Source organism: Balaenoptera musculus, chromosome 1 (genome assembly GCF_009873245.2).
Source record: "Balaenoptera musculus isolate JJ_BM4_2016_0621 chromosome 1, mBalMus1.pri.v3, whole genome shotgun sequence".
Taxonomy (NCBI): Eukaryota; Metazoa; Chordata; class Mammalia; order Artiodactyla; family Balaenopteridae; genus Balaenoptera; species Balaenoptera musculus.
This window is the reverse complement of record NC_045785.1, coordinates 64,357,861-64,376,635: the sequence shown is the minus strand read 5'-3', so window position 1 is coordinate 64,376,635 and position 18,775 is coordinate 64,357,861. Positions and strand designations below refer to the sequence as shown.

At 35.1% G+C, this 18,775-nt stretch overlaps 1 protein-coding gene across 1 annotated transcript in view; it reads left to right on the top strand.

Annotated features, from left to right (window-relative positions):
* The window catches only part of LRRIQ3 (leucine rich repeats and IQ motif containing 3), a 197,448-nt gene that overhangs the window by 3,092 nt on the left and 175,581 nt on the right, over positions 1-18,775 (top strand). The window contains 2 exon segments of the mRNA XM_036873689.1: positions 841-1,118; positions 1,120-1,162. Coding sequence (XP_036729584.1) covers positions 841-1,118; positions 1,120-1,162 — 321 coding nt within the window.

The following is an 18,775-nucleotide window of genomic DNA, read 5'->3' as shown; positions in this document are numbered from 1 at the left end:
ATAGTGTAAACAACTTTAATATGCACTGGGAAACCAAAAAATTTTTGTGACTTGCTTTATTGCAATATTTGCTTTATTGCAATGGCCTGGAGCTCAACACACAAAATCTCTGAGGTATGCCTGTATAATATCATGTAATCTGCAAAAAGTTACAGTTTTACTTTTTCATTTCCAATTTGGTTGCCTTTTGTTCCTTCTTCTTGCCTAATTGCTCTGTCTAGGACTTCTAGCTTCCAGTGCTATGCTGAATAAAAGTAGTGAGAGTGGGCGTCCTTGTCTTATTCTTGCTCTTAGAGGAAAATATTTTATCTTTTCACCACTGAGACTGATGTTAGCTGTGAGCTTGTCAGATATGGGCTTTATTATGTTGAGGTACATTCCCTCTATACCCAGCTTCTTGAGTTTTAATCATAAATGGATGTTGAATTTTGTCAAATACTTTTTCTATATCTGTTGTGATGATCGTATGATATTTATCCTTCATTTTGTTAATGTGGAGTATCACTATCACATTGATTGATTTGACCCCTTAAGTTTTTCATGTAAGGGAAGTATTTTATAAAAGTTTAAAGAGTCTGCTTATTACAAAGGGACTTTTATTGAATGGAGTATATATGTTTGTTTATTTAATTACACTATTAATTACAGACACCTAGTGTATTTTGGTTTACTTCAGTCATCATTTGGGTAATTAGAAATTCTGTTTTTGCTTACTAATGAGAAATTTGCTATTTGGGAAAACATTGAATTATAGAAGATGTTTAATATTTTTCCTTTTTCAATGTAATTCATGGAAAATTTATATTTGTATTTAACATATTATTATTAATGATATTTCAGATAAAGAGTCTACCAGATACCAGATTTTGGAGTGGATTGAAGAACCTAAGACTTCTCTATCTACATGACAATGGGTTTGCAAAGTTAAAGAATGTATGTATGTTATCTGCTTGTCCAAGCCTCATTGCCCTCACTATGTTTGATTGTCCCGTAAGCCTTATAAAAGGATATAGACATGTTCTTGTCAACAGTATATGGTCTCTCAAAGCACTGGATCATCATGTGATTTCTGATGAAGAAATAATTCAGAACTGGCATCTTCCTGAAAGATTCAAAACATAACCACCGACTTTTCTTTAATTTCTGCCCTGCTTTGAAAAAGGTAATTAGCTTCATTAGGGTTTCATTTTAAATAAATGTATAGAAGTAAAATTTTAGCTTCTAAATTCTTCACCTAAATTATATAAACCAGTATTTTGTATTATTTACATAAAATATAGTAAACTAATGAATATATTAGTAATGTCTTATAACTAAAAATCTATAAAATCCTATATGCCTACTGCTAAAAATTATTGAACATAGGATTATCAAATTGTAGAGAAACAAATATTTGACTTTTTTGGGTCTCCATTATGTTTCAATAGCTTTAAGGAGGTATAGCTTACTTACTGTAAACTTCACCCATCTTACATGTATGATTCCATAATTTTGGTAAATTAACAGTGCTGTATAACTGTCTTCACAATCCAGTGTTAGAAATTTCCACCACTCCACCAGTTTCCTTCTTTCCCATCTGCAGTTAATCCCCACTCCCAACTTGGTCCTAGGTAACCATTGATCTGTTTTCTGTCTCTATTAATTTGTTTTTCTAAACATTTTATAAAAATGGAATTATAGAATATGTAGTCTTTTTCACCTGCCTTCTTTCACCTAGGGTGATGTGTTTGAGCCTTATTCATGTTGTAGCATGTATCAGTAGTTTGTTCCTTTTGATTGCTGGGTATTATTCCATTATGTGAATATATTACATTTCCTTTGTTCATTCACCAATGGACATTTGGATTATTTCTAGTTTTTGTTATTATAAAAATGCTGCTGTAAACACCTACTTACATGTCTTTGTGTAGACATATATTTTCATTTTCTTTGGGTAGATACTTAGGAGTGCATTTGCTGAGAGGTGTGGTAAGTTTATTTTTAACTTTTTAAGAAACTGAATTGTTTTCTAAAAAGTGGAAACTGCTGATGCATGAAGGTTCCATTTTCTGTATGTCCTTTCAAACACTTAGTATTTTCTATCTTTTGCACTATAGACATTCTAGTAGGTGTGAAGGGTATTTCACAATGGTTTTAATTTTTATATCTCTAAAAAGTAATGATGATGATGATAAGCATCTTTTCATCTGCTTATTAACTATGCATATATCTTCTTTGGTCCAATGTCTATACAAATTTTTTGCCCATTTTTAAAGTGGGTGTTTGTCTCATTATTGATTTATAACAGTAGATATCTGGGTATAAGTCCTCTATCAGATAGAAGAATTGCAAATATTTTCTCCTAGCCTGTAGCTTGTCTTTTCATTTTCTTAATGGTCTTTTTGAAGCAAAAAGTTTTGAGTTTTATGAAGTCCAATTTAGAATTTTTTGTGTATGGATCATGCTTTTGGTGTTATATCTAAGAACTCTGCCTAATTCAAGGCCAAAAATTTTTTCTTTTATGTTTTATTCTAAAATTTTAATAATTATATCTCTGAAATTTAGATCTATGTTTTATCTTGAATGAATATTTTTACATGGTGTGAAGTAAGAGTCTAAGTTTATTTTTTGCATGTGGATATTCAATTATACCAGTCCCATTCCCCCAGTGAATTGCCTTGATATTTTTTGTTAAAAATCAGTTGGCCATAAATGTAAGCATTTATTTCTAGACTCTCAATTATATTCCAGTGGTCTATATAGCTGTCCTTACAGCAGTACTACACAGTCTTGATTACTATAGCTTTGTAGTTAAGTTTCAAAATAGGGAAGTATGAGTTCTCCAACTTTGCTCTTCTTTTTCAATATTGCTTTGGCTATTCAGGGTTCCTTGCATTTACAAATGAATTTTAGGATCAGCTTGTCAGTTTCTACAGTGATTCCTGCTGGGATAGTGATAAGGATTCCATTGAATTTATAGATCAATTTGTGGAGAATTACCATCTTTATAATAGTATTCTTGTCCTTGAACATGAACTGTCATTTTATTTAAGTACTCTTTAATTCTCTCAGTTTTGTTGTTTTCAGTGTACAAGTCTTTCACTTAATTTTTGAAAATTTATTTTTATGCATTTTATTTATTTTTGTGATATTGTGAATGGAATCATTTATTAATTTCATTTTGTATTGTTTTTTATTAGTATATAGAAATACAATTAAAATTTTATTTAATCTGATATTCTGCCACTTTGCTATTCTCATTTCTTAGTTCTAGAAGTTTTTGGTTGACTCAGAATATTTGTTTTTTGATTGAAAGTGGATTTTTTTTTCCATATTTGAATGATTCCATTAGGAAATAGTTTATTTGTTTCAATGTTTAATTCCAGGCATTTGATTATTATCTGGATTTTTAATGGAAGAGGATAAAATATTCAATTTCTAAATAGTTAATATGGTGACATTACATGTTCAAATCACCATTGTATGTTGACTTTTAAAATGTTGAAAGAAGTACTTGGGAGACTTGATATCTAGTTGTAGGTTACAAAATACTTAAATGGATAGACAAAAATAGTAGAAAACATGCTTCATGTCATATGAATATTAGAGCAAATAAGTCATGTCAGTGTTCAAAATAAGTGGTTAATTCTGCAGGTGTTAGACAAGTCAGGTACATGATATAGAAAGTAAAGATGTATGTTTCAGAACAGTGTAATGTGTTGTAAGTATATATAATTCTGCATATATACATATATACACATTGAATATTGATGAAAAATCTAAAAACATTTGAATAGTAATCACATCTGAAAGGATATATAAACAATAAACAGTGATTATACATGGGAAGCCTAGAGATTAGAAGGTTGAAAGACTTTTTATAGCTGCATATGATTCTTTAAAAATTATGAGTATATTAATGATTTTATAATAATAGTTTAGAAAACGTGGGGAAATATAAAACAAGGCAGTATTTAAGTCTGGTATCTTAACCAGGGCTCTAAAGGAAGAATTTCATTTAGGTATTCTAGTTGTGTGGTATGGTGTAATCAAAGGTAGGAACAGACATGACCCTTTTAAGGACAATCAAAATGACTGAGGTTTGTATAAGGAATTTGTTGGAATTTAGAGGCAGGGGGAGTACTGAAAAGAATCTTGGATGATATACTAAGGAGTTTAGACTTCTTAATAAATGTTATGAAGATCTACTGAAGTAGTTTGAGTAGGAAATTAAAAGACATTCTGTCATAGTTGGTGTCTATGAATAACTAGTTTTTATAAATAAAAAGTTTTTTTAAAGGAGATTAATCCAGTATTTTACTAACAGATTAATGGGGATTAGGAGACAGATGAGGGCAGAGAGACCAATTATTGTAGGCCAGAAATGATGTAATTAGGGTTGATACAGGAAGATAGCAGTGGCAAAGAAGAAAGAAGATAGCATAAAGTAGAGGAAAGACACTCTAAAAGCCATTGTGGCAGGCACTTCATGTATTTTATTCCTTCATTCCTTTGCCAAATATGTATTGAGCACCTAATATGTGAAAGGGATTATTTTGGATTCTGTGGTAAATAATACTGACAAAGGTCCTGCTCTCATGAACTCCAGTGGAAAGACATAGGGAATAAACTTGTAAGCAAAAAACAGTCAATCAGTCAATCAGTCAACCATAGAATGTCAGATAGTGTTAATTTCTAAATAAAATAAAATAAAATAAAATGGTAACATAGGATGAAAGGGGTAGAGATTTAGGCAAATACTTTAGTTAGGGTGGATGGGGAAGGACTTTCTGAAAAGTGTTTTATCTATTTATCATATCCTTTGATTTGGAAAGGTATTACTCTTATTTTATGGAAGAAAATGAAATATACTGAGGTTTAGGAACTTATCTAATATAAGACATCTAGACAGTCATGAAGCTGAGATTTCACGTCTGTCTTGGTCTTAGTCCTACAATCAACATTACATCGCAAAGGACCAGTACAAAGATTTGGCAAGATTTTTTAAAAAATTGATTGAATGCAATAGGAGAAGAATAAGTGAAGAAAGACTCCTCTGGTATTTTGAACTTTGGGAATCAGTAATCAGAGAAATAAATAACCTAGTTAACAGAAATGGTGGCATTTGAAGAGTTTTGGTAGAAAGTTAAGTTTGGTCATGTTTATTTGAGGCAGGATATTGATATTGAGATATCAGCCAGGCATTGGAAATGAAGAACTAAAATTCAGAAATAGTGTTCTAGGTCTAAGATGTAAATCCAGTAGTCATTTGCTCGAGCTCATAGTTGAAGCCAAGCTGTCACAGGAAAATGTAGGGATCAATAAAGTCTAAGAGCTAAGGACAGAGCCTTAGAGCGCAGTCTCATTTTGTGCATAGAAAGCAGTGGAAACAATGAGGAAAACAGAGATTGATCCAATGACATAGAAGGAAAAACAGAGACATGGCTTATTACCACTTAAGAGAAAAGAGTGATTTAAAAATGAATGTTTTTAAAGAGCCAATAAAAGTTAGCACTGATACAAAACTATTTTGAAAGGCTTTTTGATAGTGAAGAGGTTATTACATCTTTGAAATTTCACTAACTTGTAGGGGTGTATATGAAACTGTAATGGTTAATACGTGATTGCCAAGTATAGAAACTTTTCGGAGAAAATTTTGGACAAAGGAAGCATAATGCCTTAACTGTAGACAATAAGGTTAATGGAAAGCCTTAAAAAAAAAAGTGATATGATACTATAATGTATTTTTTTAAAATTTTATTTATTTATTTATTTATTTATTTATTTATTTATGGCTGTGTTGGGTCTTTGTTTCTGTGTGAGGGCTTTTCTCTCTAGTTGCGGCAAGTGGGGGCCACTCTTCATCGCGGTGCGCGGGCCTCTCACTATCGCAGCCTCTCTTGTTGCGGAGCACAGGCTCCAGACGCGCAGGCTCAGTAGGTGTGGCTCACGGGCCTAGTTGCTCCATGGCATGTGGGATCTTCCCAGACCAGGGCTCGAACCCGTGTCCCCTGGATTGGCAGGCAGATTCTCAACCACTGCGCCACCAGGGAAGCCCTATAATGTATTTTTAAGCTGAGGGAAATTAGTTTTAATTTTTAAAAAAGAGGTTGAAAATGTCAAAAAAAAAAGGGAATAATTGAAGAAAAATGTTGTGGAGAAAGCATTAATAGAAAGCATCGCAACCGGAGTAAGCCTGAAAGAGATATAGGTACACCAAATTCCAGCAGAATTTTTGTAAGTTGTAGAGCTTTAAAGAAATCTATTTGAATAAAAGTTTTTCAGTTTATGTATAAATTTTTATTCATTATTTTTGCTAGAAGCAATGTTCTTTTGGTTATTCGTTGATTATTGAAAGATTTTATTTAATTTATAGCAGTATAAATGAACACTTGAGAAAGGAATAAATGACAACCTGTGGGGTTATTTATTTATTTAGTAGTGTTTGAAATACATTTTCAAAACATTTAGTTGCACTTATTGAGTATAAGAACATTATGAAAACTGAAAAATTATAATGAACCTCATAATATTTCACACAATTTTTTCAGTAAGTATTATTCTTTTATCAGAAGGGCATGGATGTAGAAATTTAAGAAATCTATGTTCATTCTAAACGAACAAATTAATGTGATTAAAACTTGTGCCCAGAGGAGGAGCTTCAAGATGGCGGAAGAGTAAGATGTGGAGATGACCTTCCTCCCCACAAATACATCAGAAATACATCTACATGTGGAACAACTCCTACAGAACACCTACTGAATGCTGGGAGAAGACCTCAGACCTCCCAAAAGGCAAAAAACTCCCCATGTACCTGGGTAGGGCAAAATAAAAAAGAAAAACAGAGACAAAAGAAAAGGGACAGGACCCACACCAGTGGGCGGGAGCTGTGAAGGTGGAAAGGTTTCCACACACTAGGATGGCCCTTCACGGGCGGAGACTGCGGGTGGCGGAGAGGGGAAGCTTCGGAGCCACGGAGGAGAGTGCAGCAACAAGGGTGCGGAGGGCAAAGTGGAGAGATTCCCACACAGAGGATCAGTGCTGACCAGCTAGTGCACCACAGCTAGCCAGGAGGGAGTCCGGGAAAAAGTCTGGAGCTGCCGAAGAGACAAGAGACATTTTCTTGCCTCGTTGTTTCCTGGTGTGCAGGAGAGGGAATTAAGAGTGCCGCTTATGGAGCTCCAGAGACGGGCACGAGCTGTGGATATCAACGAGGACCCCAGAGACGGGCATGAGACGCTAAGGCTGCTGCTGCAGCCACCAAGAAGCCTGTGTGCAAGTACAGGTCGCTATCCAAACCATCCCTCCCAAAAGCCTGTGCAGCCTGCCACTGCCAGGGTCCCGTGATCCAGGGACAGCTTCCCCTGGAGAACGCACAGCACGCCTCAGGCTGGTGCAATGTCACGCCGGTCTCTGCCGCCACAAGCTCGCCCCGCACTCTGTACCCCTCCCTCTCCCCGGCCTGAGTGAACCAGAGCCCCTGAAGCCGCTGGTCCTTTAACCCCATCCTGTCTGAGCAAAGAACAGATGCCCTCAGGCGACCTACACGCAGAGGCAGGTCCAAATCCAAAGCTGAACCCCAGGAGCTGTGCGAAGAAAGAAGGGAAAGGGAAATTTCGCCCAGCAGCCTCAGGAACAGCGGATTAAATCTCTACAATCAACTTGATGTACCCTGCATCTATGGAATACCTGAATAGACAACGAATCGTCCCAAATTGAGAAGGTGGACTTTGGGAGCAAAGAGATACATATTTTTTTCCCTTCTGCTCGTTTTGTGAGTGTGTATGTGTATGCTTCTGTGTGTGATTTTGTCTGTAAAACTTTGCTTTTACCATTTGTCCTAGGGTTCTGTATGTCTGGTGTTTTTGTTTGTTTTTTTGTTTTTTTTTATTAAAATTTTTTTTTAAATAATAATTATTTTTTTATTTTAATAACTTTTTTAATTTTACTTTATTTTATTTTATTTTACCTTCTTCTTTCTTTCTTTTTTTTTTTTTCTCCCTTTTATTCTGAGCCGTGTGGAGGACAGGCTCTTGGTGCTCCAGCCAGGCGTCAGGGCTGTGCCACTGAGGTGGGAGAGCCAAGTTCAGGCTACTGGTCCACAAGACACCTCCAAGCTCCACATAATATCAAATGGCAAAAACCTCCCAGAGATCTCCATCTCAACGCCAAGACCCAGCTCCACTCAATGACCAGCAAGCTACAGTGCTGGACACCCTATGCCAAACACCTAGGAACACAACCACATCCATTAGCACAGAGGCTGCTTAAAATCATAATAAGGCCACAGACACCCAAAAACACACCACCAGACGTGGACCTGCCCACCACAAAGACAAGATCCAGCCTCATCCACCAGAACACAGGTACTAGTCCCCTCCACCAGGAAGCCTACACAACACACTGAACCAACCTTAGCCACTGGCGACAGACAGCAAAAACAATGCAAACTACGAACCTGCAGCCTGCGAAAAGGAGACTGCAAACACAGTAAGATAAGCAAAATGAGAAGACAGAGAAACAGACACCAGATGAAGGAGCAAGGCAAAAACCCAGCAGACAAAACAAATGAAGAGGAAATAAGCAGTCTACCTGAAAAAGAATTCAGAGTAATGATAGTAAAGATGATCCAAAATCTTGGAAATACAATGGAGAAAAAACAAGAAACGTTTAACAAGGACCTAGAAGAACTAAAGAGCAAAGAAACAGTTATGAACAATACAAATTGAAAATTCTCTAGAAGGGATCAATAGCAGAACAACTGAGGCAGAAGAACGGCTAATTGACCTGGAAGATAAAATAGTGGAAATAACTACTGCAGAGCAGAATAAAGAAAAAAGAATGAAAAGAATTGAGGACAGTCTCAGAGACGTCTGGGACAATAATAAATGCACCAACATCCGAATTATAGGGGTCCCAGAAGAAGAAGAAAAAAAGAAAGGGACTGAGAAAATATTTGAAGAGATTATAGTTGAAAACTTCCCCAATATGGGAAAGAAAATAGTTAATCAAGTCCAGGAAGTGCAGAGAGTCTCATACAGGATAAATCCAAGGAGAAACATGCCAAAACACATATTAATCAAACTATCAAAAATTAAATACAAAGAAAAAATATTAAAAGCAGTAAGGGGAAAACAACAAATAAAACATAAGGGAATCCCCATAAGGTTAACAGCTCATCTTTCAGCAGAAATTCTGCAAGCCAGAAGGGAGTGGCAGGACATATTTAAAGTGATGAAGGAAAAATCCTACAACCAAGATTACTCTACCCAGCAAGGATCTCATTCAGATGTGATGGAGAAATTAAAACCTTTACAGACAAGCAAAAGCTAAGAGAATTCAGCACCACCAAACCAGCTTTACAACAAATACTAAAGGAAATTCTCTAGGCAGGAAACAGAAGAGAAGCAAAAGACCTACAATAACAAACCCAGAACAATTAAGAAAATGGTAATTGGAACATACATATCGATAATTACCTTAAATGTAAATGGATTAAATGCTCCAACCAAAAGATATAGATTGGCTGAATGAATAAAAAAACAAGACCCATATATATGCTGTCTACAAGAGACCCACTTCAGACCTAGGGACACATACAGACTGAAAGTGAGGGGATGGAAAAAGATATTCCATGCAAATGGAAATCAAAAGAAAGCTGGAGTAGCAATTCTCATATCAGACAAAATAGACTTGAAAACAAAGACTATTACAAGAGACAAAGAAGGACACTACATAATGATCAAGGGATCAATCCAAGAAGAAGATATAACAATTGTAAATATTTATGCATCCAACATAGGGGCACCTCAATACATAAGGCAAATACTAACAGCCATAAAAGGGGAAATCGACAGTAACACAATCATAGTAGGGGATTTTAACACCCCACTTTCACCAATGGACAGATCATCCAAAATGAAAATAAATAAGGAAACACAAGCTTTAAATGATACATTAAACAAGATGGACTAAATTGATATTTATAGGACCTTCCATCCAAAAACAACAGAATACACATTCTTCTCAAGTGCTCATGGAACATTCTCCAGGATAGATCATATTTGGGTCACAAATCAAGCCTTGGTAAATTTAGGAAAATTGCGTCTCACAACGCTATGAGACTAGATATCAATTACAGGAAAAAATCTGTAAGAAATACAGACACATGGAGGCTAAGCAAACACACTACTTAATAACCAAGAGATCACTGAAGAACTCAAAGAGGAAGTCAAAAAATACCTAGAAACAAATGACAGTGAAAACACGACGACCCAAAACCTATGGGATGCAGCAAAAGCAGTTCTAAGAGGGAAGTTTATAGCAATAAATCCTCCCTTAAGAAACAAGAAACCTCTCAAATAAACAACCTAACCTTGCACCTAAAGCAGTTAGAGAAAGAAGAACAAAAAAAACCCCAAAGTTAGCAGAAGGAAGGAAATCATAAAGATCAGATCAGAAATAAATGAAAAAGAAAATGAAGGAAACGATAGCAAAGATCAATAAAAGTAAAAGCTGGTGCTTTGAGAAGATAAACAAAATTGATAAACCATTAGCCAGACTCATCAAGAAAAAAAGGGAGAAGACTCAAATCAATAGAATTAGAAATGAAAAAGGAGAAGTAACAACTGACACTGCAGAAATACAAAGGATCATGAGAGATTACTACAGTAACTATATGCCAGTAAAGTGGACAACCTGGAAGAAATGGGCAAATTCTTAGAAATGCCCAACCTTCCGAGACTAAACCAGGAAGGAATAGAAAATATGAACAGAGCAATCACAAGCACTGAAATTGAAACTGTGATTAAAAATCTTCCAACAAACAAAAGCCCACGACCAGATGGCTTCACAGGCGAATTCTATTAAACATTTAGAGAAGAGCTAACAGCTATCCTTCTCAAACTCTTCCAAAATATTGCAGAGGGAGAAACACTCCCAAACTCATTCTACGAGGCCACCATCACTCTCATACCAAAACCAAAGATGTCACAAAGAAAGAAAACTACAGACCAATATCACTGATGAACATAGATGCAAAAATCCTCAACAAAATACTAGCAAACAGAATCCAACAGCAGGTTAAAAGAATCATGCACTATGATCAAGTAGGGTTTATCCCAGGAATGCAAGGATTCTTCAATATACGCAAATCAATCAGTGTGATAAAGCATATTAACAAATTGAAGAATAAAAACCATATGATCATCTCAATAGACACAGAGAAAGCTTTCAACAAAATTCAACACCCATTTATGATAAAAAACACTCCAGAAAATAGGCATAGAAGGAACTTACCTCAACATAATAAAGGCCATATATGACAAACCCACAGCCAACATTGTTCTTAATGGTGAACAACTGAAACCATTTCCTCTAAGATCTGGAACAACACAAGGTTGCCCACTCTCACCACTATTATTCAACATAGTTTTGGAAGGTTTAGCCATAGCAATCAGAGAAGAAAAAGAAATACAAGGATTCCAAATCAGAAAAGAAGAAGTAAAGCTGTCACTGTTTGCAGATGACATGATATTATAAATAGAGAATCCTAAAGATGCTACCAGAAAACTACTAGAGCTAATCAATGAATTTGGTAAAGTAGCAGGATACAAAATTGATTCACAGAAATCTCTTGCATTCCTATACACTAAGGATGAAATATCTGAAAGAGAAATTAAGGAAACACTCCCATTTACCATTGAAACAAAAAAGAATAAAATACCCAGGAATAAACCTACCTAAGGAGACCAAAGACCTGTATGCAGAAAACTATAACACACTGATGAAAGAAATTAAAGACGTTACAAACAGATGGAGAGATATACCATGTTCTTGGATTGGAAGAATCAACATTGTGAAAATGACTCTACTACCCAAAGCAATCTACAGATTCAATGCCATCCTTATGAAACTACCACTGACATTTTTCACAGAACTAGAACAAAAAATTTTACAATTTGTATGGAAACACAAAAGACCCCGAATAGCCAAAGCAATCTTGAGAAAGAAAAACAGAGCTGGAGGAATCAGACCCCCTGACTTCAGACTATACTACAAAGTTACAGTAATCAAGACAGTATGGTACTGGCACAGAAATAGAAATATAGATCAATGGGACAGGATAGAAAGCCCAGAGATAAACCCATGCACATATGGGTACCTTATCTTTGATAAAGGAGGCAGGAATATACAGTGGAGAAATGACAGCCTCTTCAATAAGTGGTGCTGGGAAAACTGGACAGCTACATGTAAAAGAATGAAATTAGAACACTCCCTAACACCATACACAAAAATAAACTCAAAATGGATTAAAGACCTAAATGTAAGGCCAGACACCATCAAACTTTTAGAGGGAAATGTAGGCAGAACACTCTATGACATAAATCACAGCAAGATCCTTTTTGACCCACCTCCTAGAGAAATGGAAATAAAAACAAAAATAAACAAAAGGGACCTAATGAAACTTAAAAGCTTTTGCACAGCAAAGGAAACCATAAACAAAATGAAAAGACAACCCTCAGAATGGGAGAAAATCTTTGCAAATGCAGCAAGTGACAAAGGATTAATCTCCAAAATTTACAAGCAGCTCAATATCAAAAAAACAAACAACCCAATCCAAAAATGGGCAAAAGACCTAAATAGACATTTCTCCAAAGAAGATATACAGATTGCCAACAGACACATGAAAGAATGCTCAACATCATTAATCATTAGAGAAATGCAAATCAAAACTACAATGAGATATCATCTCACACCAGTCAGAATGGCTATCATCAAAAAATCTACAAACAATGAATGCTGGAGAGGGTGTGGAGAAAAGGGAACTCTCTTGCACTGTTGGTGGGAATGTATATTGATACAGCCACTATGGAGAACAGTATGGAGGTTCCTTAAAAAACTAAAAATAGAATTACCATATGACCCAGCAATCCCACTACTGGGCATATGCCCTGAGAAAAACATAATTGAAAAAGAGTCATGTACCAAAATGTTCATTGCAGCTCTATTTACAATAGCCAGAACATGGAAACGGCCTAAGTGCCCATCAAGAGATGAAAGGATAAAGAAGAAGTGGCACATAGATACAATGGAATATTACTCAGCCATAAAAAGGAATGAAACTGAGTTATTTGTAGTGAGGTGGATGGACCTAGAGACTGTCATACAGAGTGAAATAAGTCAGAAAGAGAGAAACAAATACCGTATGCTAACACATATATATGGAATCTAAAAAAAAAAAAGGAAAAAAGAAAAAAAAAATGGTCATGAAGAACCTAGGGGCAAGACGCTAATAAAGATGCAAACCTAGGGCTTCCCTGGTGGCGCAGTGGTTGAGAGTCTGCCTGCCAATGCAGGGGACAGGGGTTCGAGCCCTGGTCTGGACTAGTAGAGAATGGACTTGAGGATATGGAGAGGGGGAAGCATAAGGTGGGACAAAGTGAGAGAGTGGCATGGACATATATACACTACCAAACTTAAAATAGATAGCTAGTGGGAAGCAGCCGCATAGCACAGGGAGATCAGCTTGCTGCTTTGTGACCACCTAGAGGGGTGGGGTAGGGAGGGTGGGAGGGAGAGAGATGCAAGAGGGAAGAGATATGGGGACATATGTATATGTATAACTGATTCACTTTGTTATAAAGCAGAAACTAACACACCGTTGTAAAGTAATTATTCTCCATTAAATTGTTAAAAAAACAAAACAAAACAGAAAAACTTGTGCCCTATAACACAATGAAGCTGTCTAGAAGGAACCTGTTTATTCTTAACTGTGACATATAATTTATAGACTTTAGTTTTTTGGTGTCTAGTTGGAAATTACTTATATCTTGAAGACAGGGGAAAACACAAGTGCTTCTTCACTATATGAAACCAAAGTAACTAGAAATTTGAAGTGCTTTTTAACCTAAAAATCTAAAAACATATAGTAGGGGATATATATTTATAATTTTAAGATAGGAGTGATCTGGGCGAGGAATCAGTGCTATCAATTGGGATTGTGTTTTGACTGCATGTAATAGAAAGAAAGGTAAATGGATTTTATTTTTGTTATGAAACAAAGAATTTAGAGGTAGTCAGTCCTTCTGTGTAGCTTCTCAAGGAAGTTGTGAAGGACCAAGCTTTATTCTAACTTCCTGCCATGTATCTTTAACAAATGAACATTTTCCCTCATAGGAAGTGAGCTTTTTCATGTCCAGGCATGTGCTTACATCAGGAGGAAGGGGATTGGTAGGAAAACAAAGCACATGTTAGCTAACACTACCTTTTTGTATTAGGAAAAGAGTAGCTCCTCTAGGAATTCCACCTGAAAGACTTCTACCGCCAGAGCTAGATCACATGGCTACCATGAGAGAGGAGAATCTGCTATGATGAGTATTTTTAATTGGGCATATTTAATTCTTAAACAAAACCAATGTTCTATTTTTGTTGTTTTGTTTTACTTTATTTTTTAAATTTTATTGAAGTATAGCTGATTTACAATGTCATGTTAGTTTCAGGTATACAGTACAATGATACAGTTATACATACTGTATACAGTATGTATACATATGTATAAATATATATTCTTTTTCAGATTCTTTTTCCTTATTACATAATGCTGATTATAGTTCTCTGTGCTATACAGTAGGTCCTTGTTGGTTATCTCTTCTATACATAGAAGTGAGTATATGTTAATCCCAACCTCCTATCCTCCCTCTTTCTCCATTGGTAACCATAAGTTTGTTTTCTTTGTCGGTGTTTCCTTTTCTTTGTTTGTTTTCTTTTTGTATTTCTGTTTTGTAAATAAGTTCATTTGTTGTTTTTTTTTTAAGATTCCACACATAAGCAGTATATTTGTCTTTCTCTGGCTTACTCTGTGTGGCTTGCTTTACTTACTTTACTTAGTATGATAACTTGTAGGTCCATTCATATTGCTACAAATGGCATGATTTCATTCTTTTTTTTATGGCTGAGTAATATTCTGTGTGTATGTATGCATATATATATATATATATATATATATATACATACATACACACACCATATCTTATCCATTCACCTGTCAATGGAAACTTAGGTTGCTTCCATGTCTTGGCTATTGAAAATAGTCCTGCAGTGAACATTGGGGTGCATGTATCTTTTCAAATTATGGTTTTCTCCAGATATATGCCCAGGAGTGGGATTGCAGGAGCATTTGGTAGCTCTATTTTTAGTGTTTTAAGGAACCTCTATATTGTTCTCCATAGTGGCTGTACCAATTTATATTCCCATCAACAGTGTAGGAGGGTTCCTTTTCCTCCACACCATCTCTAGCATTTATTATTTGTAGACATTTTGATGATGGCCATTCTGACCAGAGTGAGATGATACCTCATTGTAGTTTTGATCTGCATTTCTTTAATAATTAGTGATGTTGAGCATTTTTTCATGTGCCTGTTGGCCATCTGTATGTCTTCTTGGGAGAAATGTCTGTTTAGGTCTTCTGCACATTTTTTGATTGGGTTGTTTGTTTTTTTGATATTAAGGTATATGAGCTGTTTGTATATTTTGGAGATTAATCCCTTGTCGGTCACATCATTTTCAAATATTTTCTCCCATTCTGTAGGTTGTCTTTTCATTTTGTTTATGGTTTTCTATGCTGTGCACAAGCTCTTAAGTTTCATTAGGTCCCATTTGTTTATTTTTGTTTTTATCTCCATTACTCTAGGAGATGTATCTAAAAAGATATTGCTGTGATTTATGTCAAAGAATATTCTGCCTGTGTTTTCTTCTAGGAGTTTTATGGTTTTACACATAGGTCTTTGATCCATTCTGAGTTGATTTTTGTATATGGTGTTAGAGAATGTTCTAATTTCATTCTTTTACATGTAGCTGTCCAGTTTTCCCAGCATCACTTATAGAAGAGACTGTCTTTTCTCCATTGTATATTCTTGCCTTCTTTGTTGTAGATTAATTGACCATAGGTGCTTGGGTTTATTTCTGGGCTTTCTACCTTGTTCCATTGATCTATATGTCTGTTTTTGTGTCCATACCATACTGTTTTGATTACTGTAACTTTGTAGTAGAGTTTGAGGCCACGGAGCCTGATTCCTCCAGCTCTGCTCTTTTTTCTCAAGATTGTTTTGGCTATTCGGGGTCTTTTGTGTTTCCATACAAATTTTAAAAATTTTTATTAAAGTTCTATGAAAAATGCCTTTGGTAATTTAATAGGGATTACATTGAATCTGTAGATTGCCTTGGGTAGTATAGTTATTTTAACAATATTGATTCTTCCAATCCTAGAACATGGTATATGTTTCCATCTGTCTGTGCCGTTTTCAGTTTCTTTCATCAGCGTCTTATAGTTTTTGGAGTACATGTCTTTTGCTTCCTTAGGTAGGTTTATTCCTAGGTATTTTATTCTTTTTGATGCAGTGGTAAATGGGATTCTTTCCTTTATTTCTCTTTCTGATCTTTCATTGTTAGTGTAAAGAAATGCAACAGATTTCTGTGTATTAATTTTGTATCCTGCAACTTTACCAAATTCATTGATGAGCTCTAGTAGTTTTCTGACAGCATCTTTAGGATTTTCTATGTATAGTGTCATTTCATCTTCAAAGAGTGACAGTTTTACTTCTTCTTTTCCAGTTTGGATTCCTTTTATTTCTTTTTTTTCTTTGATTGCCTTGGCTAGGACTTCCAAAGCTATGTTGAATGAAAGTGGGAAGAGTGAGCATCTTTGTCTTGTTCCTGATATTAAAGGAAATGCTATCAGCTTTTCCCTGTTGAATATGATATTAGCTGTGGGTTTGTCATATATGGCCTTTATTATGTTCAGGCACGTTCTCTTTTTGCCCACATTCTGGAGATTTTTTATCATAAATGGATGTTGAATTTTGTCAGAAGTTTTTTATTTTCTATTGAGATGATCATATGGTTTTTATTCTTCAATTTGTTAATGTGGTATATCACACTGATTGATTTGTGGATATTGAAAAATCCTTGCATCCCTCGGATAAATCCCACTCGATCCTGGTGTAAGATTCTTTTACTGTATTGTTGGCTTCTGTTTGCTAGTATTTTGTTGAGGATTTTTGCTTCTATGTTCATCAGTGATAATTGTCCTGTAATTTTCTTTTTTGTGATATCTTTGTCTGTTTTTGGTATCAGGTTGATGGTGGCCCCTTAGAATGAGTTTGGAAGTGTTCCTTTCTCTGCAATATTTTAGAATAGTTTGAGAAGAATAGATATTAACTCTTCTCTTAATGTTTGGTAGAATTCATCTGTGAAGTCATCTGGTCCTGGACTTTGGTTTATTGGGAGTTTTTTAACCACGGATTCAATTTTAGTACTTGTAATTGGTCTGTTCATATTTTTTACTTCTTCCTGGTTCAGTCTTGGGAGATTGTGCCTTTCTAAGAATTTGTCCATTTCTTCGAGTTATCCATTTTATTGACATATAATTGCTTGTAGTAGTCTCTTATGATCCTTTGTATTTCTGTGGTGTTGGTTTTAACTTTTTCTTTTTCATTTCTGATTTTATTGATTTGGGCTCTGTCCCTTTTTTTCTTGGTGAGTCTGGTGAAAGGTTTATCAATTCTTTTTTATCTTTTGAAAGAACTAGCTTTTAGTTTCTTTGACCTTTTCTATTGTTTCCTTAGTCTCTATTTCATTTATTTCTGCTCTGATCTTTATGATTTCTTTCCTTCTACTTATTTTGGGTTTTGTTGGTTCTTCTTTCTCTAGTTGCTTTAGGTGTAAGGTTAGGTTGTTTATTTGAGATTTTTCTTGTTACCTGATATGCAATTGTATTGCTATAAACTTCTCTCTTAGAACTGCTTTTGCTGCATTCCACAGATTTTGAATTGTCTTGTTTTCATTTTCATTTGTCTCTTGGTATTTTTTGATTTCCTCTTTGATTTCTTCAGTGATTCATTGGTTGTTTAGTAGCATATTGTTTAGCCTCCATGTTTGTATGGGTTATTTTTCCGTTTTTTTTTCTTGTAGTTGATTTCTAATTTCTCTTTTCTTAAATTTACTGAGGCTTGCTTTGTGGGCCAGCATGTGATCTATCTTGGAGAATGTTCCATTGTTCCATGTACACTTGAGAAGGATGTGTATTCTGCTGCTTTCTCCTTTTATGTTTTGTTAATATTTGCCTTATATATTGATGTGCTCCTATATTGGATGCATATATATTTACAATTGTTATATCTTCTTCTTGGATTGATCCCTTGATCATTATGTAGTATCCTTTTTTGTCTCTTGTAACAGTCTTTATTTTAAAGTCTATTTTGTCTGATATGAGTATTGCTACACCAGCTTTCTTTTGATTTCCATTTGTGTGGAATACCTTTTTCCATCCCGGCACTTTCAGTCTGTATGTGTCTCTAGATCTAAAGTGGGTTTCTTGTAGACAGCATATATGTGGGTCTTGTTTTGTATCCATTCAGCCAGTCTTTGTCTTTTGGTTGGAGCATTTAATCCGTTTCCATTTAAGGTAATTATTTATATGTATGTTCTTATTTCCATTTTGTTAACTCTCTTGGATTTGCTTTTGTAGGCCTTCTTTTTCCCTTTCCTTCCTCTTTTGTTCTCTTGTGATTTGATGACGATCTTTAGTGTTTTGTTTGGATTCCTTTTTCTTCTTTGTGTGTATATCTATTATAGATTTTTGGTTTGCAGTTACCATGAAGTTTTGGTATAGCAGTCTATATATTGTTTTAAGTTGCTGATCTTTTAATTACAAATGTATTTTAAATATCCTGCATTTGTACTCTCGTCCTCCCATGCTTACTGGTTTTGATATCATATATGTGTGTGGATGATTTCC